Source organism: Clarias gariepinus, chromosome 10 (genome assembly GCF_024256425.1).
Source record: "Clarias gariepinus isolate MV-2021 ecotype Netherlands chromosome 10, CGAR_prim_01v2, whole genome shotgun sequence".
Taxonomy (NCBI): Eukaryota; Metazoa; Chordata; class Actinopteri; order Siluriformes; family Clariidae; genus Clarias; species Clarias gariepinus.
The window spans coordinates 25816763-25842913 of NC_071109.1; the positions used below are offsets into that span (position 1 = coordinate 25816763).

The following is a 26151-nucleotide window of genomic DNA, read 5'->3' on the forward strand; positions in this document are numbered from 1 at the left end:
ATGAAGTCATATAAACTGATTAGCCATAACATTAAAGCCATTGGCAGGTGAAATTAATAACTCAGTTATCTTGTAGTGCCATCTATCAAGGCATAGGATATATTAGGCATTATAAACAGTCATGTCTCAAAGTTGATGTGAAGTTGAAGCAGGAAATATTGTTGCACAACAAGTGCATCCCTTTATGGCATTGACATTCTATAATTGGCTGTGGTCTCTTTCAGTACGGAAATGCATCGTGACAAAGTGCAAAAATTGATCCTCAGTGGGGTGTGCTAGACAAACAAGTCTAATCCATGAAGCCCCCATGTTGTGAATTATAAGCCTTAAAGTGCCAGATCACACTGAGGTTTGGTGGGGTCCGTGCCTTAAAGACTCAGAGCTGTTTTGTTATATATTATCACCCTGTTACTGTGAAAATGTTAAGATTAAAAAAAAAAAAAAAAAAGAGTTGAGGTAGTCCCAACACATTACTGGGGCTGGAGGTGCACACAAATTCAGCAAAATGAAACCACGGAGTCAGACAAAAAAATTATATACTTTTCATGAAAAAAAAATTGTGTGATAGATATTATATTAATATAATATTAATAATATTATCACATTATTATCATAATATTTATCCTATAGGTTAATATATAGCACACAGCAATACATTCAGCATAAAAAAAAATATTTATACAAATTTTTCTTTTCCTGAAAGTGTCTATACTGTACATTTTTTTGGCTGACTTGACATAGTGTATGCGCATGATATTAAAAACAATATGCACTCCACAATAAGCTAGAAAAGACTCAATGGACATCCACTCCCCTGAGAGAAATCTTGTCCAAGGACTGAACATCTAGCACATTATCAGAGACTTTGCTACGAGAAAAATTCAGGTGACTCGCATCAAAAGGCATCCTGCAAAAACCCAAAAGTCTAGTTGCAACTGTGGTTATAATAAGATACTGTAAGCTATGCATGTGGATTATCCACTTCTTATATTATTATCAGCATCAATTGAGTAGACAGTAGACAATAAATTGATTTGATAGATTGATTTCTCCATTGAGTGTTTTCCTTTACTTTCCTCCAATCATCATTCTCTGGTTCACATCTGGCCTTGTTTTGTTTTAAGGTAAATGAGGAATGTTGTTGACAGTCTAATCTGAATGTAATTTAACTTTACCTTTTGTATATATTGAGTATATGCATGCAAAACAGAGCATAAAATGAAAATATTTGTTTGATAATTGATCTGTGCGTCACTACTAAGGCTAATAATGGGGCAATTATTTAAAATCAGCTGTGTTGCATTAGGGCTCTGACTTTGGAATTGGAGTGGGTGTGGATAAGGGGCTCAATTTGGGAAAGGTTTTCCACCCGTCTTTAATTTCTAATGGGTGGCCTGACTGTAAGCACATGGTTCCTAAAGTGAAGCAACTAGAAACTGCTTTATTTTAATTGTGTAAAAGAAAGATTATTACTTAAAATGTAAAAATAAAAAATGATTATTAGTCTTTAACATGATAAAAAATAACTATATATATATATATATATATATATATATATACATACACACACACACACACACACACTATATTTTCAAAAATATTCACTTGCCTGCCTTCACATGTACAGTATATTAAATAACATCCAAATCTTAATCCATAGAGTTTAATATAATGTTGGCCGACCCTTTGCAGCTATAACAGCTTCAACTCTTCAGGGAAGGCTTTCCACAAGGAGTGTGTTTATGGGAAATTTTGAGCATTCTTCCAGAAATGCATTTGTGAAGTCAGACACTGCTTTTGGATGAGAAGACCTGGCTCACAGTCTCCGCTCTGATTCTTCCCAAAGCTGTTCTATCGAGTTGGGGTCGAGACTTAGTGCAGGCCAGTCAAGTTCTTCCGCACATGGACCTTACTGTTGTGCACTGGTGCACATTCATGTTGTAACTGGGGTGGGATTGTTTTTCAGGAGTTGAGCTCGGCCCCTTACTTCCAGTGAAAGGAACTTTTCGGAAAAGTTCATGCTCCCAACTTTGTGGGAACAGTTTGGGGATGACTCCTTCCTCTTCCAACATGACTTTTGGCTATATATATATATATATATATATATATATATATATATCCAGTATATATTGAAATACGTACAGTAATGAGTGATGTACACTACCGGTCAAAAGTTTGGACACACCTTTCCTGATTTATATTTCTGTCTACATTATAAAAGTAATGCTGAAAGTGCCCAAAATATGCATTAATCTTGTTTGACCAGTTGATATTGAGATGGGTCTTGTTTTGGAAATCATATGTTTTCCAAAAAGCTGACAAATGTTGGCACTTTTCCTTTTATAACCTCACTCTCCCCTAATAACAGTGACGGCTAAATGTGACTCTGACATTTTATGTAATACATCAAACGCCTGCGTTACATAATCCATTAATCCAAGCTGTTCAGTTAGCTTGCTTCACTTTAGTCTGTTTAGTTCAGAGATGCGATATTCATTTCATAATCAAACACATAAACTGCTGTACAAACATTATTGCAACTAAGTCATAGGTTTGGGGAGTATAAGCACTGTATAGTCATTTAAGTGTGAAACTACAGCAGTTTTTAATCCAATGATTACTGAAGAGGTTCACACAGTAGTTTACTGCCATCTAGCGACAGAGAAGAAAAATGCACTCCAAACAGTCTCATAGAGGATACACCTAACAAAAACTTAAATAAATAAATAAATAAATAAATAAACCTCAGAGAATCCTTTAAATGTTAAAGCAATAACACTTACAAGTATTGTTATTAGGCAGCACAGAGGCTTAGTCCTCAGTTCAGACTTTATTCGTCACATATACATACTGTCACTGCACAGTAAAATTCCATATTCTTCACATACTCCAGCTTATTGTTAGTACGCTGGAGTCAGAGCGCAGGGTCAGCCATCATACAGCACCCCTGGAGCAGACAGGGTTAAGGGCCTCACGCAGAGCCCAACTGCAGCAACCTGGTGGAGCTGGGGCTCGAACCGCCGACCTTCCGATCAGTAACTCAGAGCCACCACCACCTCTGTCTAGCACTGTCACCTCGCACATCAAGGGGTCGGAGACTCTGGATTCTTCCACAGTTTACTTATATGCAGTGTAGGCTGACAAAACTATATATGTGTGTGTGTGAGTGTGTGCCCTGCAATGAGTTAGCACTTTGTCCAGGGTGGAAAAATTTCACATGTTTATCACAATTTTATGTTTATCTATGATTATATTTACACTGTTTCATTTTAATTTCTGTTTTATTTTAAACTCGCACAGCATGCATGACCTAAATCGCAATATAAATGCCTTATTGACTAAATCAGACAGATATGTAAAATCAAAAATAAATTTTGCATTATTTTTGTAGAGTTTCTGTAATGCTCCTGATTTTGGGTTCATGGGGTATATCTAACAAACTAACAAACCTGGCCAAAGTTTAATCAGAACACCCACAAATACAAAACTTTCCAAATTATAATATATAATATATATATATAAAAAACACATACAAATGTTAACACTTGTTATAGCAATATTCTATTTACATTTGGGGATAAAGAACAGCTTATGGTTCATTTCACAGTGCCCACACAATTCCTATGTATAGGACAACAGGGTAACTATCTGTGCTACCATGGGTATATACAACCACAATAAAATATGCACACAAATGGCAGGCTTAGACATGTCTTCTGTATTATTCTTTAACTTAGAACTCCGAAGTAGTTTTGTTGGAAACAGTACGATCAGTCAGAATAGTCAGCGTATCTAAGTAAGTCCCAGCAGACAGGAATTGGCAGTATACAAGTTCTCAGAGTTTAAGGCATCTCAGAATTGTTCATAAGCAAATAAGTAATTTTGCACAATGACCTATGGATAAGTCCAGCCCGTATGGTTATACACGTTTTCGCGGTTGACCATGCAAATGCTCAAAAACATACTGTATGTATGAAATCGTCTGAAAACACCCAGCATATGTATGGTTTATATTAGACCGGCCCATAAAGTAGAAACAAGCTTGAGATTGCCATATCCTTACATTTTTATATTCACAAACATGGACACATTTTAGAATCGACTCCATCAAATACCATGAAACGAATGATTATACCACAACAATCATGTGACCACAAAAAAAAAAAAGATGCGTTCAACTCCCTCGTCTAGGAGGAAATGTATATAGAATGCAGGATTAGAATAGCACCTTGTTATCATGTTATGTGAATGCACATGGACTCGGACATTAGGAAGATCACATCCTTGTTTACACTGAACATTGTTACAATTTATACACATATGATGCTTATTTAGTGTAATGAAAGCCATAAATTATGTGATTTGATGATTTGTGTAATTCCCACCCGCCTGGTTTGACTCCATGTCCTGAAAAAAACAAAACACACTCCTCAAAAATGACCCGCAGGAGCAAAACACTTGGCGTTGACACTATGTACAATGCTACCATATTACAGCAAGCAGGCTGGAGGAATTCACTTCTAACAGTATACTGTATGCTGTAGAGCAGTGTTTCTCACACCTGGTTCTGCAGCAACCCCTGCACCTTGCTCTCCCCTTCTTTGCTCTCATCGTGTTATTAACAACCCTGAAGCAGCTGATTTACAGTAAGGAAAGCGTTAAAACGCAGGGCTACTCCAGGACCATGACTGAGTAACACTGCTATAGGGAACGCCGTGGTGAGAATGCGAGTCTCTGGAATGCTTGTCAAGTATTCATTTTGTTTGTCTGCTCTCAACAACCAATGTCAAGATAAACGTGGCTACAGCAGTCAGACAAACGGACTTGTCACCCTCGGTCCTCCTCAGGCAGACCTAGTCCATGATGCCGTTCTGTGAGCTCTTCATGAAGAGCTCGTCTTGAGACAGCTGTCCATCGTAACCCTCCAGGTAGAGACTGCTTCCACTGCTGCTGCTCCCGCTGCCTCCGCCTCCGGCCAGGAAGGTGCCCACGGCCCGGCCCTGGCGCGCGTGACCCACTGCGTCACTGAACACCTTATTGATCTGCTCTTCAGACGGCATCCACCAGTCAGGGTTTGACGCACAGTGCATCCGGATAAATTCTGCAAAGGTATTCAGGGAAAAGAGCACAGAGTTAACACTGATAAACACTCAGAATGTCATCATAAGGTTATGCTCTAACATATATTTTTCCCCTTATACAGTGGAACCTCGGCATACAAATGCCCCAAGCTACGAATTTCCACCTTAAGAATTTGCAAGAAATGTGCTACGGAGCATTTTTAGTATATGAATTAACAAACGAACCGAACGCCAGTTAAGTTGCACGAACATCCAGGAGCCATTCAAAACTTGTTAGCATCGGGGGAAAGTGGGTTTACCTATTTTACAATTTTTTTTTTGTCAGCGAAAGTGATACCAACATTGCCTTCAGCATGCAATCAAAAGCTATATGATTTTTTTTTCGCATTTTTTGTACTATTGTGATATTTTGGGTCTATGGCCTTAAATGGATTATCTTCATTTACATTATTTCTTACGGGGAAATTCATATCGCAATAACGAATTAAATTTGTATTCCGAGTCTGATAAGGTGCATGATGTCTGATAATGTTTTCAGTCCGTGTTCTGATTGGCTGGGAAAATGCACTTCCTTAAAAAGTGCAAGTGCTTCAAGTGCAGTTCATTTAAAACTACAGACAAAAAAAAGAGACATGGGGAAAAAGGTGAAAGAGAAAGAAAATCAAGCAGGCCAGAATACTTGATCTGAGTTGTATTTCAGCTGAAGCGTTACAGGAGCACATTGGAGAATTCTTAGATTTATATTAACTTAGCAGTATAACATGTGGCGTATTAGAGAAGTGCAGATAAGAAGATGTTGATGCAGTTAGATGTAAGAAAGCTAAATAAAAATATTACTGAAAATGACATCAGACAGAGTGAGAGGATATGAGATCATGACAGCTAAATTAAGCCAATTAAATATGTGCCTTCACATGTACTGTACAGGACCAATGATGTAAACGAAGACAAATACATCATTCAGAATCCTCATTCAGTCAATGCTTCCTGGTGTCTCTGGTAGAGTAGTTTATATATACAGTGGAACCTCGGATTACGAGTAACGTGGTTTACGAGTGTTTTGCAAGACGAGCAACAATTTTTAATAATTTTTTACTTGAAAAACGAGCATTGTCTTAGTTAACGAGCACCGAGTATCATGTTTCACGCATGCGCTTCTTGTTTTAACAACGAGCGTTACGTCATCACAAGTGAGCCAACGGTTTTTCTCTCTCTTGCAGCAGAATTGTAGGTAATCGTCTCTCCTGCTGGGTGAATACACACAAGCGCTGTGTGTGTGTGCGTGTGCGCGCGCACACACACACACACACACACATTAACGGAGAGACCGTTTTTAAAACCGTTTAAAAATTAGCAAGGAAAATCGCTAGTCACACTCGCGTGAGTGCATACTAACGGGATTACTACTGTAAAGTAAAACAACAACAACAACAACAACAAAAATTAAACAGCTTCTCACCTTTGAAAACAGTCGCGACAGAGAAGAGTTTGTGTGTTTATTTGGCAAACTGAGAGAAGGGGAGCTGTAAAGCCGAGACCCATTGTCTCCCCTGCTGGGTCTTAGTGCCTGCAGTGTTTTTGCGTGCGCGTGTTTGTGTCTGTGTAAGGCAGGGAGTTTGTGTGTTTGTTTGGCAACCTGAGAGAAGGGGGCTGTAAACGCGAACTAGCCCCCCTTCATCCCCCCTCCTCTCAGGTTGCCAAATAAACACACAAACTTCTCTCTGTCGCGATTGTTTTCAAAGGTGAGGAGCTGTTTAATTTGTTTTTTGTTGTTGTTGTTTTACTTACAGCAGTGATCCTGTTAGTATGCGCTCACGTGAGTGTGACTAGGAATGTTCCTTGCTAATTTTTAAATGGTTGTAAAAACGGTCTATCCGTTAATGTGTGTGTGTGTGTGTGTGTGTGTGCGCGCGCACATTTTACACACATACACTCTGCATGCACAAACGAAAACCCTTATCTGTCGGGGTTTAATTTTACATTTTTTTAAGGTAAAGTACAGGTTAATTTGTTTTATTTTTACTTTAGATTTTGTATTAATTATATTTATGTATTTATTTTTTTGGGCTGTAGAACGAATAATTTAAGTTTCCATTATTTCCTATGGGAAAATTAAATTTGGTTTAAGAGTGTTTTGGAATACGAGCCCACTTCCGGAACGAATTAAGCTCGTAATCCGAGGTTCCACTGTATATATATATATATATATATATATAGGAACACCATACTAATATGTGTTTGACCCCCTTTCGCCTTTAGAACTGCCTTAATTCTATGTGGCATTGATTCACCAAGGTGCTGAAAGCATTCTTTAGAAATGTTGGCCCATATACTGTAATGTTGGCCCATAGAATTTACACATATAGAGTAATAACTGTATTATGGACCTGGGAATAAAAGCTGCATTAAACATGAGTTCTGTCCTGGCAGCGCTGTGGAGATGAGTTCTGGTATGTGGGCACGACAGAAGTTTAGGCCAATGCTGGACATATTGGGCACCTACTGTACTCAGTAAAGCTTTTTCTACATTGTGGAATAACAGTGAGAACATCGAATCTATTAAACAGAATGTATGGAATCATGAGCAAAGCTGTTTTAACAAATGAATAGATTAGATGTACAGTGGTCTGGGAAAACTTTTTCTGCGGATGAAAACTTACAAGCAAACATGAAAAGAAAAGAAAAAATGCCTTTGTGCAAAAATACAAAGGGGTCAGTATAACAAACATAGAAAAGTCTGCTTTAGGATGCCTTAAACCTTTCTGACCATAGATTCCTCATACAGATGATGTCATGTGTGATCAGGTTGTTAGACAGTCACATGCCATAGCAAAGCAGATCCAAGCCTGATTCAGTCTGGAGTCAGTACAAAGTGCCAGAGATGCTCCAACGTAACAGCCAGAATGAAATTGTGTTGTTTTTTTGTTTCTGGGGTAATCAGACCATGAAATAGTGGTGGGCTAAGAATGGCCAAAAGTTTGTGGACACCTGACCGTCACACAAAATATTGCAACAAAATTGTCACCACACACCTGATTTACTGATTAACGCCTCGGTTAATGCCTTGGGATTGATTGATTAGCGCTGTTATCGGGTCATTATTCATGTATTCTTATATATATTAAAATGAGGGACAATCCACACTGACAATGGACAAGAACTCCAGAAATCTATTGGAAAGTCTTCCCAGAAGAGTGGAGGAAATTATAATAGCAAAGTGGGAATAAATCTAGAATGGGAAGTCAATCAAGCCCTTTTTTTATAATGTTCCCCCTGATTTAGTTCACTTTCACAGGTACTGTACACAAGACATTGGATTCAGATGTTAATATATAACTGTTTTGTCTAGAACTAACTAATGCCTGGTTGATGGTGTTGTCCTGACAGTTTGTTGACAATCTACAGTGTCCACAGTCCTCTAACACAATCGGCACGCTGTGTTTATTAGCCCGGTGTGCGATGTGATGTACCTCTGAGGCAGCTGACTTTGACAGGATTGAGCGGCCGTCTCTCAGGTCCCGTCTCGCTCATGTGGGCCGAGCGTTTCCTCTTTCCCAGGCCGCACGAGTACTTCAGCTCATCTGTAGTGAACACGAAGCGGATGAGGTAGCGCAGCAACCGACGCCCGTCCTTCTTCGACGAGTTCACGGCCTCGTCCCACTGCTTGTTAGTGATGAAGAGCGGATAATTCCCCAGCAGCTGCTTGCTTCCCTGCTTGCACAACAGTTAAGCGTTGATGTATCATGTATCCACGTTTCCAAACACAACCAATCAGCTATGGCCATAAGAACTATACATAATAATATTACATCATGAGCTCGTTCTTGACAGAAGGATATTTCATATCACTTAAGCAGAAAGAAATATGATAACAAACTTTACAAAACCTTACAGTAGCAATGAAGGAGCAATAGGAAATTACATTCATTATCATCATCATTTTATGTAACATTGAGTCAAAGTGCTATTTTTACAGTCTTAATAATAGCACAGAATTTGAATGTCAGTCTCACTTCTGTTTTCGGTCTCTGGTGACAGTTTATTTCGTAGTGGTTTGAGTACTCCTGCATTGCACTCCTTGCACAAGTCTAAAAGACAAAAAAAATAAGATTCCCTCAGTCTGCTGAGTTTATACCCGATATAATGCATATTTTAAATGTGTTGCTCACAAAGCAAATGATTCGAAATGATTTGAAATCCCTTGGAATAGATCTTCAACTAAAATGTTTCTTAAAAATAATAATAATTAAAAAAAACCCTTAATAATCCCAGTGTAAAATGCAGTTCTGGTATAAGTTTATTCTCTTTTTTTTTGTTAAAATGAAGCTAAGAACAGATTTCTGACCTCAGTGAGCGGATCCTCAGGTGGTGGTGGAGGAATCAACTGGTTGTAGTGTCCCAGGACAGACTTAAAGAAGTCCAGCACTGTCTGACTTGGCACTGTAAGATACACACGTGCACACACACAGACACAGACACACACACACACACACGTAAAGACACAGATACGTACATGACCACCACTATCCAGCTGCAATCACATTTAACTATAAATCTAAGGCCAAGGAATGAAGATTTTATGTGGAGGCTTTCAAAAACTCGTTCATTTCTGTATGATTTATGTTTCCTGTAAAATAATTGTGGTTGACCATTAATAATTTACTTTAATAAGTTGCACATGGCCTGTTTCTGGGTTGGAACGCTGAATAAAAGACAGCATTCAAGACAATTCCATGATGCAAAATCTACAAAAATGAATAAAATATTGAAAATTTGTTCAACAATATTAAACATTAAAAATGTAACATTTTACAGCATTTGTAAACAAACAAAAACTGATAGTCCATACATTTAGAAAACTATGCAACTGGTCTTAATGTTATGGCTGTTAATTGTACATAGACGGTGGGTATAATAATACCTGCAATATCTCAGAATATTAAATTACTGACAAAATTTACTACAATGCCGATAATATATAGTCATATCGCCCAGCTATACTGTACTTTCTTTCATGTTTGCTTCTTCTTAACATCTTTATTGTTACATTTATAGTTTTAAATGTTTAGGATATAGGCCACTAAATTACCCGCTTCATGCAATTCTATTCAGTATTAGAAGCAAAAAGCTAATGGCTAGTAATAAGGATATTATAATGCAACATATGAGCCTGACTGAAGCCTGTGAAACGTATCCAGTAGCACCCACACCTGGAGCACTTTCCAGCTTTTGCCTAAGCTCCTCATTCTCCTGCTGAAGGCTCAGCACCTCCTGCTCCAGCTCTATGCAGCGTGGGCAGCAGCCTTCCTCCTCCTCCTCTTCCTCAGGCAGGGTGGAAGATGGGTGTCCATATGAGTCGGAGGGGGCCGGGGACGCCCAGCCTCCCAGATTGTGTGCTGGTGATGCAGGTGCGGCGGGTGCAGCCTCGGCCTGGTGACAGCGCTCGCCCTCGGAGGACGGAGCCCCGGCCAGCAGGTAGTTCTGGAGAGACTCGGTGAAGACTTGCAGGAGGGTTGAGGTGTGCTGCGAGTTCCACTGTTGCCGGTGTTGACACTCGTTCTCCACACTGCCATCCTGGGGCTCGTCAGGCCTGGACTTGGTGACATCCGGCTCCGGCGAGCATCCCGCCTCCTGCTTGATGATGGAGTTGATTGAGGAGGATGGAGGGCTCAAAGTCCGCTGTGGCCCCAGTAACCTGCCGTTGCTGTTGAGGAGGCTGAGCACGCGACTGCACTGCTGTGCAAATGCGTCCAGAATCAGGCGGTTTTCTAAAAGAAGCAAAACGAATAATAAAATTATTATTGATGCACATTTAATACAGCTATAACATGAGGTGGTTTGAGATATACAGTAGGTTTTTATATCTTATAACACGAATAATAATTGAATAGACTATAGTTCTTTCAACTTATATTTTTATCTCCTTATACATCTGAGCAGTTGAGGATTAAGGGCCTTGCTCAAGGGCCCAACAGCGGCAACTTGATGGCGGTGGGGTTTAAACTTGCAACCTTCCGATCAACAGTCCAATACCTTTACCAAGGAGCTACCCCTGCTCTTACCCACACTGGGGCATTTATCTGTGTGTCATTGCACTCAGCTGTGTAATATACATAAACATCCACTTCCTAGTTTAAAACACATCAGCAGTCACACTTTCCAGGATGACTTACATACTTTCTCTTCGACTTTAAGCAAATCTCTTTTTATAGGACCGTACAAGTCATAGCGAGCGAGCGAGCCGATGTGATATAAAGCAAACGTTGCTTCTTCACGAGCTATTACTGCCAGCAGAGCAATAGTTATACTGCTTAAATACCATTTTAGATTCCTCTGATGCAACTGCAATGAAATCTCCGACAAACCTTTGTTTCTTCTCCCAACATGCCGCACTCTTCTGTATAACCATGTTATGGTGTGTGGAATTTAACAAAAAGAGGTTGACAATTTTACTTCATTTGGAGGCAAAACTAATTTCCTTTCTAGTAAACAGAAGCATGAAATTAGCAATATTTCAAGGCACTGCAAATCTGTGTTTCTAAAATATCTTTAAAATTGTGTCTTCATAATCCCTGAACAAAAACTACTCCAATTCTAAGTGCAGAATGTTCTGTAAGGTCTCCTCTCCCATCGGTAGAGACATATCAACTGTGTGCGACACTTCTGCATTTTCTTTCTCAACACCTGTTCGTTTCTCACATCCAGAATGATTTAAATCAGCAACAGGTTTCTGAATAACCCTGCGTTCACGCCGACGCTGACACGGCACGTCAAACCCATCAACGTCAAACACGTCAAGATGGTTTACTGTCAGAATATACACACTAAGAGAGGAATGATCGAATACAAAAATAAGACTATATGTAAAGGATGAACAAGTAGTTAAATGAAAAAAAGAAAGAAACAAAGTAAGAGCAAGACGATTATGATTTTAAAGTGAATTCCATAAGCATAACATTTATAATGAGGTTAGCACTGTCGCCTTCCACAGTCCGGGTTGGATTCCCGCTTCAGCATCTGTGTGCATGAAGTTTGCATGTTTTCCCCGTGGTTGGTGGGTTTCCTCTGGTTACTCCGGTTTCCTCCCGCAGTCCAAAGACATGCGGATTAAGCTAACTGGCGTTCCCAATCTATCCATAGTGTGTGAATGTTGACCGGAGGTCCTACGGTCAATAAAAAGAAATGAAAACAATGGTCATTATTGGCCTCCACGGTTCCTAGTTGGACTACAGATGTTCCTAGATGGATGGATGAAAGGTTTATACGTAATAATTTACCATGGTGTGTATTTTATGGTGTATATTTGTGTACATGTAAAATTTAGTGCTGTCTTCTTCGATATGGCTTATTTATGAAATACAGTGAAACCTCGGATTGTGAGGTTAACAAACTGTCTGTTGTACCACGCACCAGTCTGGTGGTACAAGAAATGCTGTCGACCGACCAAGTTTATGTCCTGTGACAGCTGGGTTATAAAATGTTTGGAATAGACTGACACGTGCATAAATGCATAAAAACACTGCACTAACTATGAGAGAAAGAAGAGCAAGAGGAATTCAAACATGCTGACAATCCAAATCGAAAGACTCTATGTGGAATACAATTTTAAGAACAAATTCGATTTCTAAAAATGTGACGAATAATGAATTCTCACTTAACAATTTGGGACATTTTGCTGGACATAATGGCAGCATTAAAAGCTGTCTACTGGTGGAACACTGCAGGACTGGCGTTCTGGAAGATGTAAAGAAACTGAAATGTACAGTAAGGGGGCATGTTTGTAATGTATGTATATATGTATGTGCTCAACCCATAAAAATGGACCCGGAAATCATCAGTAACTTTTTTTCAGATCATTTACAATCTAAAACTAGTCTGAACTGCATGGACGGTTTATAGGCAGGCATGCACACGATTAGGAACTTCTGGCTATGTAGGATGTAGGACATAAAGTGAGCCAACCAGTCGCAGGAACCTAAAAATGACACTGTCAAATCCCAATTTTAAAAATCTTGGGGGTCAGACAGAGTTTCAGCTGATCAGAGCACATTCACATTCTGGTCTAATTTAAGGCCTACAAAGAGGCCAACTATGCCAGGCCTGATTTAAAACACTTGCTGTAAAGTTGTGGTCACGTCTTCTTGTGCATAAAGAATAGGATAATGAGATTTGCCCCATACATGAGATTTTCCCCATATATGTATGTCCTTTCCTGTGAATGATGTAATCACTCACTCACTTATCGTCTATACCGCGGAAGGCCTGAAGCCTATACCAGGAGACCTGCTGCACCAGGCGTGGTAGACTATGGAGGGGCGGGGCAATCCTTCGCAGGGCACACATACAGACACTCACACACTCATTCACACACTATGGGCAATTTGGGAATGGCAACTGCGTGTCTTTAGACTGTGGGTGAAAACCAGAGTACCCGGAGGAAAGCCACCAAGCACGGGGAGAACACGCAAACTCCATGCTCACGCACCCAAGACGGGAATCGAACCCGCACTCTGCAGGTTTAACAGTGCTAACAGTGCTAACCACAGCCTTAAGCCACCGTGGCGCCATAATGATGTAATCATTTATGTTAAAACAAGCATGAACTTCTTTGTCTAAATGAATTTAAACAACATTAGCTCTGTGCAGGGAAACTATATAAATGCAAGTAACACCTTAGTTACATATTCTTAGGATTTAACAAATCCACATATTCTTAGGATTTAATAAATATATGATAGAAATCAACCATTTGTAGGGCTATATCCGCCTGTAGTCAATACTTTACCACTGATTACACATTAACTTCACTGGAACGTTCTGAGTTTGTCCCCGCACTACCAGGTACGTCTAGCAATCAGTCCGATCAGTACAAACAGAGCCGAAAAGCACATGCCAGACAGGCCTAGATACCAAATCGAACCACAGGTACACAAACCTGATAAGACAAAAGAAGAGTTTTAAATCTTATGCAAATGGAACACTAAACGGTGCAGACAGCCATGCATATAATCAACGTTTAGAGCCGAACACCTGGGGCCTGCATTATGGCTGGTAAGTGATTACATGCTACTACCAGCTCATTATATGCTCATAGCTGCAGCATGATGAATAACTCTGCACTTTCCACACTTTCTTGATGTATTCCCAAGTTCCTGTGTTCATTCAGCTGAATGTTCTTGCCCTGATTCTCCAGGGTCATTACTGAAGCTCGGTATCACATTACAGTATTAAGCCATGCTCTTCAGTGTTATCATACTTTTCAAAGACTGTTTTCTCATAAACTTATTTTAGGCAACAGATCACATTATACCATCAATATCAAGTGGGCCGGACCAAAAAAAAAAAAAAAAAAAGGTTCTTAGGAGAAAAATAAAACATTAACAAGTGCTTTTAATTGTTTTTATTTCCTTGCAATTTTCCTGACATCAGCTGTATCACCTTCAAAACAGACGAACAGACTGCGGGTCATTAAAAATGCAACAGTTCTTGAGCCTTGAGTTATTTTGGCTGTAGGTCTGCGGTAGTCATCTTGATGAAATTTCCATCTTCTCTGCAGATTCAGTTTCTTGGCTGATGAGATTAAATTCTCCACTAATATGTCCTGGTACATCACACACATTCATATTGCCTTTAATGGCATGTAATGCCCCAGTACTTCTCTTTGCAGAGAACAGCTCAGTACGATGATGCTCCCTAACCTCTACTTGACGGTGGGTGTAGTGTTCTTGGGATCATCTTGTGTCCTAATGCCTGTCTTATAGTACAGTTCATAGCTGCTTGTTCCCTGTTGCTCTGCTGCTTTCAGGTCTCCCTGCAATTCTTTCCGCGTGACTTCTGGTTTCTCCTGAGAGTTGCTTCTCGCGTGGCATGACTCACTTGTCTAGGGATGATTAGTTGTGATTCCAGGAAAGTTTTACTTAGATATTATTCAGCTTATGGTCTTGACAGGCATATTTAAGGTTATTGCTGTGACTGTGAGATTTTGTGTGTGTTTGTGTGTATTGGTTAATAATGTTTTCCCTGAGAAGCTCCTTTAATTTCACCATGATGCAACTTTTGTGTCATTTCTGTCCAGATGCTGATTTTTTAGATTTTATATATACACTAGATGTACAGTATACAGTATATAACGTAATGTGTGTGGAATGAAGGTGTGAGATCACGTTTATTAAATAGATTTCAATTGCACACTCATAAGCACGTAGGGCTGTGCAATTAATCGAATTTCGATTTCAATTTCGATTTCAGGTCTCAACCTGCGTCCCTTCCAGAAGCCCAAACTCTCACTCTATACTGTCAGCGAAGAAGTTGCATATGTGGTATGTGATCGCAGTTTGGATTCGAAGAAGCGGATGTGGATCAAAAACATATTAGGTGCAAGATTCGCTACGCGGTTGTGTCGGCACCGGTTGGTTTTTAACCATTTAAAATTTAAACACAGACCGACATATGACCAACTAATAAAGAAACAGAAAGAACGACAAACAACCCCCACAACATCCTCCGCAACACAGTCATCCATTAAAGACACGCTCTTCAGTGCAACTCCGTATCCATCCAGCTCAGTAAGGCACAACAAAATAACAGATGCCGTTGCATACTTTTTAGCCAAAGACATGTGCCCTATTAACACGGGTGAGAACGAAGGATTCAGGAAAATGATAAATACTCTGGACAAGCGTTATGCTTACCCATCTCTACACTATTAATAATAATTTATTTATTTAAATGTATTCATTATTTTATTGAATATTTATATTTTATTTATTACTTGTTTTTAAAAGATTGTGGAAGTGCACTACATTGTTGACCTTGTTTGCCTTTATCTGTTTTATCTGTCTTAATCTGTTTTAAGGAGAATTCACTGTTCTGTTCAATAAATGCAACATATTTCCAAAGTCAATGAGTAATCGTGTAAAATAATCGTGATTTCAATCATGACCAAAATAATCGTGATTATGATTTTTTCCATAATCTAGCAGCCCTATAAGCACGTGTTAAAAAAATGTACAGCGCTATCTGTTGAATTTTGGAATGAGCTTTTTAATGATATAAGAGCGTTTTCCGTTTAAATTTCAAAGCAGAATATCTTCTCTTCCTGTGGGCTGATTGCAATGAAACGAAGCCTATATGCTACCTTAAGCTCGGCCAAAACCCCATTAAAATATGTCAGTGTGTTTTTACGTGATGTGTGCACAAACAAACAGACAAACAGACAAACAAAAAGTCCAAAAACCCTCTTGATGTGTTCTATTACTCATCACCCAACATTTTTTTTCCACATTGTACAGACACGCCAACTTTACAGTTTTATTATATGCATAGATATTCTTATATAGTATCTGGATCACTTTCTACTTATTACTGTATTATAGTTTTTAGATACTGTATATTGTAGATTAAAAGAATACTAAATAACTCTTCAATTATGGCTTTAAAAAAAACATTTCAATTCAGAACGTCCAGATCCTAAATTCATTTGTCATTTGTCTTCAAATTTTTATACCTTGTTTTAAGTAAAATATTATGACAAAGTGAATATCCATTCACAACATGGGTCAGTGATCTCTCTAAAGCTCCATCTTGTTTAGTGCCAAACCCACTTTTTTGCTTCTTAACAAATCCTATTGAATTTAATGCAAATCCGAGTCAAATTGATCCCGTTCAGGTTTGCTTAATTTGACTTTTTTCAAGCAGGTTCTTGTCGTTTCTCCATGAGAGACTTTCTCTTAAAATGAGTATTATACAAAAAAAAAATATATATATAAAACAATTACATAAAGTTTTAAGATGGGGGCACTGGTGGCTCAGTGGTAGGTCTGCCATGTGGAAGGCCCAGGGCCAGTTCCCACCTAATGCACAAAACCCCAGCCACTGAATGCAGTGCCGATCCTACACCCGGATAAAAATAGGAAGGTTGCGTAAGGAAGGGAATCGCGCGTATAACCTGGGCCAAGTTGTGTGCGGAATGGATGGGCAGCTGTGGCGACCCCTCGACGGGGGCAACCGAAAGACCACCAACAAAGTTTTAAGATGCCAATTATGGCAGTTCATTAATCTAAAAATACACAACCCATTTAGCTGATGCTAGTGGCTTACCAACCACATTCAAGTGCCAATAGCACACAATTAACACAAGCAACACAGGCCATGATTGGCCAACAAATCAGGATGTACTCCCATGGTTTTTGGCCGCCATAATAGTGAAAAGCTTCCACACTCTGGAGGTTTTTGGTCATAAAAGTGTTGCCATCTTGCTATCGTTCATGTCAACACAGAAGCATAAACACCATGCGTAAGTATGTCACCAACCAATCAATAATTAAATTTGCATTGATTTTAGCTAACTAGGGCGATTATTGCTTTGATTGTCATTTGAAGTGAAATTTAAATGAAACCCTTCAAATCCACAGCTTCTTGTGTTTCGAAGGACGATCATGAATTCGTCACCCTCACACAAAGGCGAGGGGCAAGCAATGATGGAGGCATGCGGTTCCTGTGGCAGCCATGCGATGGGCGGCCATGTGGCGCCTGCCGTCACTGCGTCATGTCTATCGCAGGAGAGCAGATGTGGAGATTTATTAATATGCGCAGCGGCTCTGTTGACTCATTGAGACGTGTTTGATGAAAACCTTTCCTCACACATCTATTTTCCGTCGCTCCTCACTTACTTCCTCCTTCATCCAACCTCTGGCTTTCCTACTTCTTCCCTTCTCTCCCCTTTTCTCTCTCCCATGCATGTTCTGACTATATTTCCTCCCCTTTCTCTAGTCTTTCTTTTCATACCTCATTCTTTTCTCTCCGTCTCATTCATCCTCTTTCCTGTCTTTTATCTTTATCTCCGCATGCAACACGCCATGCCGAGAAAGCCTCTTGATATTTCATTAAACACAACATGCTCCACAGAACGAAATTTATGAGGCTCATTTGTTTTAATCAGAGTCTCTGCTGGGATTGGGAGAGCTTTGAAATGTAATTTGGCTTTATTGCACAGTTTCCCGGGTCTAAGTATCGGATAGGTGAGTCATAATGAGACATCGAAGGTATCAATTGCATCTCTAGAAATAAGTGACTCTGGATACTAACCGTACTAAGTCCTAGCACAGTTTTAGCAGTGAAGTGTTCTCAACTAAATTCCTGTAAATTAAATACATCCCACCTGTTAACTCATTTGTTAAAAGTTACAAGATTTTAACGAAAAAGTCTGGATTTAAATGAAAATTGAGGTGAACATCACCGTATGAAGTGTTTCCCATAATAGTACTGCCATGGCAACAAGACCCCTGCTGCACCTATATGATGGGCAAATTAAAAAAATCTAATCACACAGCCAGATGTTTAGTAAAGTGGTGACCTAGGGTTAGGGTTAGGGTTAGGGTTTTTATAAATCAAAACTCCTCTGTAGTCCACTTATACTGTAGAACAATACGTATTGGGCCTTAGTACAGTTGTGACACCTCCCATGTAGTTATGAAAATCAATAAAACAGGAAAACTGCAATACACAAGGTGCTGCAGAAATAACAACGGCCTTCAGCTCTGCAAATCAGCACTACTCTGTAGTACACGCATGGAAATTACCAACCAAATGTCTTGTGTTGCATGGGAAATAAATAACCAAACATTTTAAGCGTGTGCACACAAACCTCTATCATCTCCTTATCACCATGCTCGAAAAAATGTCTAGGGGGAATAACTGATAGGTCACGGCTGTTAAGAATTTTCCTGCTCTGCAAGAAATGTTTGTCACCTGGAACATACAGTATAGCAGTACAATGTACTGTAAGTAATAAGGGACAAATTCCACAACCCACATCCATACAAAAATGCATTCCAAAGTTCAGCTGAGACTCATCAGACTGAAATCCTCTGCAGTCACACACTGAGCTACGTCGAGCTGGTATCTTGTAAAGTTCACTTTTAAAACTTAAAGACCTATGGTTATGGACACTTTTAATATTTTACCCAACTCTCTGTAATTAGGCAAACAAATATAACTATTACTATAATAATTATTTTAAATACTTGCCATTTTAATCATGCAAATCCTTTGAAGTCAATGACTGCCTGAAGTTTGGAACCTATGGACATCACAACATTTTTTTTAATTGAATAAAATCTTACTTGCTTTTAACATTGTTAGTGCAACGCAGCTTTGTAAAGATACAAATTCTGGATATAATAAAAATATATAAATTTATAGCTTTATCAGCTTTTATCCCTAATGAAAGTAAGCAGAAATAAATCCCAAGAAATAAAATAATGAAGAAGCACGTCTTGCCTTCAAACTGAATTTTTGTTGTCTGATGAACTTAGAGGGACTATAACTAGAGGGACTGTAACACCTAAACATAATGCTATATAATTTGTTAAATCCACCGATTTAAAGCTAAAAGTCAAATCAGATATTGATCACTTCATTTCAAACCCACTGTGATGGTGGACAAAGGCAATGCTACAGTGCTAATACTTTATTGTGTCACTGTCCAAATACTTGTGCACCTGGCTGTGTTCACTTATCTGATAACTAATACACTTAAACCACAGAAAGGTTCAACCATTAAAAGGTTCAGTAGCTGGTCAGAACTGTAAGTACAGTAATACGAGGAAATCGAAAGGCACAGCTTTACATTTTAATAGCCTGATACTGTACATATATAATTAATGTTCAGTAGTAACAGGTTGAAATGATGCAAGCCTGCAGCAGAGCCATTAATAATGTCTGTATTTCTTTTCTAGTTCTTTCTCTCTGGCAGTTGTGCAGCTCTGTGAATCATTAGTGCGATATCAACAGACACAGTCTGAAGTAAAGACCAACCACTGGAAGCTCATCATAGTGTTTTTCTTTTCTGATGAATGTTTTGACTATGAATATGGAACTGACTGTATTATCACGTAATTATTATTAAAAATCTGGCCAAACCTCCTATTTTGTTATGTGGTATTGGAGGTCTCTAAAAGAATTTCATCAAACCGTCAAAGAAAAAAATGAGAAAAATGTCTAGAACCCTGGAAACTTAGGGCACTGGGAACACACGCCCCCATTATGTGGCTTAGTTGTTAGAACTGTCGTCTTGCACTTCCAGGTCCTGGGTTCGATTCTACCATGGTCGTAAATGGGAAGAACTCCAATGGTCACCACTGGCGTCCGATGGTTGCCATTAGCCTCCATGATCCCTTGAGTTGGACTACAGAGGTTCCTAGATGAATGGATGGATGGAGAGATGGATAGATGGATAGATGTCCCCATAATGTGACATATAAATCTGGAGACCATAAGACCCTGGGAACATAGGGAAGACCGCCAATGACACTGGCATAAACAATGTGTTGTTGTGGAATTGGTGGCCCAGCAGAATTAAACTTTTGAACACATTAATATTACTCTCACTATTGGGTTGCCAGAAGTGATTCTGTGGTCGGAAACTAACATTTAATGAGCGTTAAGGTGCATTATGCATTGAAATAATGAGGAATAGTCTTTAACTGTATACCTGTAAGGTGCTGTAATAAAGTTCATGTATCTGGGGGTAAAATAGATGTAACTCTTGTTTTATGAATGTAGGAAAACCTTTTAGGTTCCTTGTCATGTGGAACTTTTGCCAACTCTGTAAGAAGGTTCCAGTGAAAGATGGCGCAATACAGGAACAAACATCACTATGTCACATTGTGCAAGATCTCGACCTGCATGAGAAGTTATACAGGTGATTCCTATTCACGGTTCTTAAAATCACCATTAGAGATATACCTTATGTTTGCTGCCAAACTACAGGACACAGAAATGACTGCAGTTTAAATCATGACAAGAAAATAAGTTGTTCAAGTTTTACCCAAGTAACACAGAGAACAAACCATGATGCGATTTCTATTCATGAACGAAAAAAAAATCCACAGACCAGACCGCTGAGATCATCAACCACAAACAGGTTAAATATATCAAACTGGTCTACAAATATCTGGCAGTAGCTGTAATTACTCAATAGCTATAAAGCAGAAGCAGTTTGTTATAGCTGAAAATGTGTTGAGCTACGCTGCATGGAGATGACAGAATGTTCAGACAGTTGGAGAAGTACCATAAAAACCAAACATCCAAATGTATGTGCTCATCTATACACCCATCAGCCATAACAATAAAACCACCTGTCTCATATAGTGTAGGTCACCCTTGTGTCACCAAAACAACTCGGAACCATCAAGGCATGGACTCCACAAGACCTCTGAATGTGTGCTGTGATATCTCTCACCAGGGTGTTAGCAACGGATCCTTTAAATCCCGTAAGCTGCAAGGTGGAGCATTCATGGATCAGACTTGTTACACAGCAAGCTGTGATGCACTGTGGGTTCTGACACCTTCCTATCAAAGCCAGAAATAACCTTTTCAGCAAGTTGTGTCACAGTAGCTCTTTTGTGGGATTGGCCGAAACAGGCTAACATTAGCTTCCCATGCGGGTTAATGAGCCTCGGACAGCCATGACACACTCACCAGTTCACCGGATGTCCTTCCTGTACCAGGAACACCACAGGGACCTGTCATTTTGGAGATGCTCTAACCCAGATTTTTACTAATCACATTGTGGCTCTTGTTAAAGTCTCATAGATCCTCATGCTTCTAGCACATCAACTACAAGAACTGACTTCACCTGTCAGGTTTTTTTACTTGTCGATATGTGTACTGTATATCCAAATACTGTAACCTCACAATGATTAACCACCTCTAGCATAACTAACTTTCTGTTCTGCTGCACGTGTACTGTATATACCTCATGAATCCACAGGTTCCTGCTGAACCAGTCTTATACGGCAGCCTGACGCCTGCTGATCGCTGACCCTGAACCACCTGATAATCATCTCCAACGTTCCTGTATTGATAATGAAAAACACGCTGTCTCTATCACCCTGCATTTTTCATTATTCTTCTGTAGTACACAGTTGCATAACCTTAAACATTTTCTCATCTTTCTTCACCTGTCTCTCAAAATAAATCCAATTTCTATAATATACTTAAAAAAAGATTCATCGCCTCTGTTTAGGCTGCCTACACTTTTTGCATAATACATTTGCAATTTTCCAGAACAGCTTTACTAAATCTTACATTAACAGCAGACTCCCTTATCCAGAGCAACTTACTGTAGATTTTTATCACATTATATATATATACACACACACACACACACACACACACACACAGCTGAGCATTAAGGGCCTTGCTCAAGGGCTCAACAGTGATAACTTGCTGGGGTTTAAACCTGTGATCCCCTCAAACACTAGTTCAATGCCTTAACCACTGAGCTACACACCAAGAGGTCATCCACAAAACTTTATATACATATTTCATCCCAGGGCCAACTATAACCCATTCATACCAATTTCCATGATCTCCATTAGGTCTGTATCAGCAGACTTCAATCCCAAGAACAAGGGATTATTAAACGCTTTGGATGTTCCTTTGGTTTGTTGTATACCACACATTTGTGAAGATAAAATGCACTTGCAGGTGCACAGTTGCTGACGACAGCCTTATTCAGCCCCATTTAGTCATTTCATTTATGCAAAATCTTTAAACCTTACCCAAACAAACATAATCAGTAAGGAAGAGTCATCAGCAGGAAGGCTTACATGTAACCTCATCACCAAAGTCATCATCTGATGTAAAAAAACCAAACAAACCTCCAGCTACATAAGCTAGAAATCATTCTAGTGGTTTGGACTGATGGATCTCTGGCCATAACCACCAAAAGGATATTTCAAGAAAAATGAGTATCATTAAATAAAAAGAGCACAATTCCACCTGTTATGAGTCCTGTCTTGAGGATGGATATAAGAAAGAGAAACAGAGGTGAACTTTTATTAGCTGTAAAAATGTTTATTCGTTTTGATATGTAATTTATTATAACTAGTGTTACTAACCGGTCAAAGGTTTTAAAAAGGTTTCAAAAGTTGCGTATTTAGGACACAGTAATATAATTATCTTCAACATGTGGATAAATGGCAGCAGTAAGAAGACAATTAATACTGCAGGAGAGTACACTGATCTCTGTCCTGTAATAACAATAGTTATAATTCACAACCTGTCGAAACGAATCAAAATTTGGCGCCTTGATAATAATCAATTACTATTAATGAAAGAGTAATAATCATTACTCTTTCATGCATTATACTTCATGTTCTGTAATGATGAGTGGTTAAAAATGACAACAAAAAACAAGAGCCTGAACTGAAAAGCCCTTGTTGAAAAAAATGTTGAAAATCTCATATACAGTCTGTTATAATCTATCAAGATCTGTTACCAAATCCTGATGGTAGAGAGTTTAAGCTTTGCCACAATTACTGTTTTATATGTTTTCATCAAAAGTTCATTAAAAATAGTAACCACATTATCATTTCCATTTTTTACTAAACAGTTTGCTGAGGCTGAGTTTACTTTCCCTTCCAAAAAGAAATCAAATATGAAGTTTGGTTTGAAAAACTTTTCCACACAGCTGTACAGTAGATCATCCTTAGCCATTCACAGTTCGTATAAATCATCATTATCCCTTTATCAGTTTCTGACCACAGCATTAGGAAAAACGTTTCTTGACCCAGCAAGGATACTGAAGGGTTTAGTAAACTCCAGCAACCTGCTGTACTGGGAATGATCTGCTATCTAAATAACATCTGGTCAGCAGTGGTCCTTTGGTGGGCCTGTTCCATTAATGGACAGGATATCAGGTTGCTGACAAATTGTGCAGAGCAACAGATGGGCTCAGGTTGTAACTGTATACTTGCAAAGAACATGTATATGGCAGGCGTACCTACTACATATTAGCAAGGACTACTACAGGGTGTCCCAAAAGTCTCCATATGTACAGGAAATGGACATGTTTTTGGCAAATATTACTTTCATTTTAAAGCTCTACTTGACTGCCAATGTGCTGTAAGCACACACAGTGTCGTCTCCCTCACTCATTATCATAAAGTGTTAACACATCTGGTGTTATGCATGTAATCTAGACATAAATTAAGTATGAGAGTTTGCTAAAACGTGTTAATTTCCTTTACATATGGAGATGTCAGAGCTTTCTATTTAGCTGTTTAATTCCTAGCTATACAGAGCACAATCCCTAGTGTTTATCAAACCTCCAGGGTGTTAATATATTAAATCCTGCTGCGAGGAAGAATGCAGTTTTGAGTTACCAGATACAGCATGTTGCGAACATTAACACCGTGGATTTCAATATCATTTAAGACTTTCATTCTACAGAATAATTCTGTATTGTATCCACTACACACTAAAAAGTGAAATAACCTGCAGCTTTTTTTCAAAACATTAGTGCATATGTTTTACCTGGAAAGATGCATGAACATATTATTTTACCTTTGAAGTCTAAAGCTAATAAAGAGTGGGTTTTAAAGCCTAATTGTTAAAATAATTTTACAGAGTGTCTATTTGCACCCTGGTGAGAATTGCCACTCGGCTACGTACACCTGCCCCACGTCCTCCAAAAAAAAAAGTAATAATAATAATAGGGTTAGGGATAACCCCTAAGAGTTAGTAGGTGTTCTGTTTTTTTATTTTATGACATGCATCTTATATATAAACAGAGGATGCTGTAATGAATTTAAACCTTGTCTTTACCTCCCCAAATCTAACCGCATTTACTATGTAATAGTCAAAGTAAATGTAAATGGATGCAAATAGGATTGGGGTGTGATTATACAACACCAGGGTGTAAGCAGCATGGTTGCCTATACAATCACACAATGGTATCTGCCTTCATCTTATTGATGTTCTACAGTCATTAACACACACCAATAAAGTACACACCAATAAAGTGTAGAGTTGAACAGCCCACTATCATTTTATTCTGGAAGTGTTCTTGGGCTGTGGGATGAGACTATCTCTATAGCTCCAGACTAACCCTGAAAGAAACTTTCTCTGCTGAACTTGTGTCCGTACCTGAGCTTATTTCGTAGCTGCAGTCTGGAGACTGCTGGCCGGCGGGGTAGCGGACTCTCCCCTGGTGGCCGAGGAACGCCGCTGCGTTTGAGGCTGATGGCGATGACGATGACGATGCTGATGCTGAGCTGGAGGTCGCGACTCTGGGCCGCATTTCCCCCGGGAAGCGATGCAGCGCCGGAGACTGATGCTGCGCGTGATGGATGGCGGGGTGATGGAGCTGCAGTCGGGGCTGATACGGGTACGACTGCGTGTGCGTGTGCGCGATGGCGTGCGAGCGCCGCTGGCTCGCGCCGTCCCCCAGCTGTGGGATCTCCACCATGGTGGGTCGATCGTGCCTCGCCTTCACGCGCTTGCTCGCGAAACTCCGCGGCTGCTGCACGCCCATTTTGGGCTCCGCGAGACCGTCGTCCGCCGCCAGCATCTTCGCCTCCATGACCCGCGTCGCTCGAGCTCCAGTGCGCGCGCCCTCGCTCTCGCTCTCCGGTGACGTCGAGTCCCGGCGCTGACGGATTAAAGCGCACGCAGCTCTCGCGCTGGCTCTCTGTCTCGGTGTCTCGGCGTCTCGCCGCGCGTCTCCCAACACTTGCAACTGTGTGTGTGTGTGTGTGTGTGTGAGGTGACTTTACTGACACGCTGCTGCTCCAATCCCCTGGCGAGAACAACGCGCTTCTACCAACAGGGGAACACTGGCGGGACCGGCACGCGCCCTGCGGGGCATCTGCACCGAAAAGTGGGAGTGTCAACTGAAAGAGGAGCGTTAGCATACGTTAACTAACACACACACACACACACACACTCGGGGGCCGGCCATGTTTTGTCATGTAGCCTTTTGACTCCTGTCTAGCAGACAATAAAGCTGAATACAGACACACACACACACACACACACACACGACCAGAAAAAAACACTTCTTTATTTAACTCTAAAATTCAGATTTATAAGATTTATAATTAAGAATTATAACCAGAGCTCATTACTCATACATATATATATATATATATATATATATATATATATATATATATATATATGTGTGTGTGTGTGTGTTTATATATAAACAAACAAACACACACACACATATATGATGTAATGCAAGATAATAAGATGATGTATAAGGCACCCATACCGAGTC

The 26151-nt window shown here is 39.6% G+C and overlaps 1 protein-coding gene across 2 annotated transcripts; it reads right to left on the reverse strand.

Annotated features, from left to right (window-relative positions):
* Positions 1 to 4206: 4206 nt before the first annotated feature.
* LOC128531921 (BEN domain-containing protein 4) lies at positions 4207 to 25705 on the reverse strand. Of its 2 annotated transcripts, none has more exons than XM_053506107.1 (6): positions 25017 to 25705; positions 10292 to 10849; positions 9427 to 9521; positions 9095 to 9169; positions 8552 to 8792; positions 4207 to 5101 (listed from the first exon to the last, which is right to left on the reverse strand). In XM_053506107.1, exons 1-6 carry the CDS (start codon positions 25450 to 25452, stop codon positions 4854 to 4856), a joined length of 1653 nt encoding a protein of 550 aa, XP_053362082.1. In that variant the 5' UTR covers positions 25453 to 25705; the 3' UTR covers positions 4207 to 4853. The 2 variants fall into 2 exon arrangements, with proteins under 2 accessions (XP_053362082.1, XP_053362081.1); XM_053506106.1 differs by having other exon boundaries at positions 8552 to 8795.
* Positions 25706 to 26151: the final 446 nt, after the last annotated feature.

Bases quoted from the DNA above. Each gene is read 5' to 3' on its own strand.
- LOC128531921 (XM_053506106.1), bottom strand. From the start codon at position 25,452: ATGGAGGCGAAGATGCTGGCGGCGGACGACGGTCTCGCGGAGCCCAAA. The intron at 10,850-25,016 runs GTACGGACACAA...TGCTTCTTTTAG, and splicing joins CAGCTACGAAATAAGCTCAG to AAAACCGCCTGATTCTGGAC. The intron at 8,796-9,094 runs GTGAGACTGACA...CTGTTGTGCAAG, and splicing joins ACCAGAGACCGAAAACAGAA to CAGGGAAGCAAGCAGCTGCT.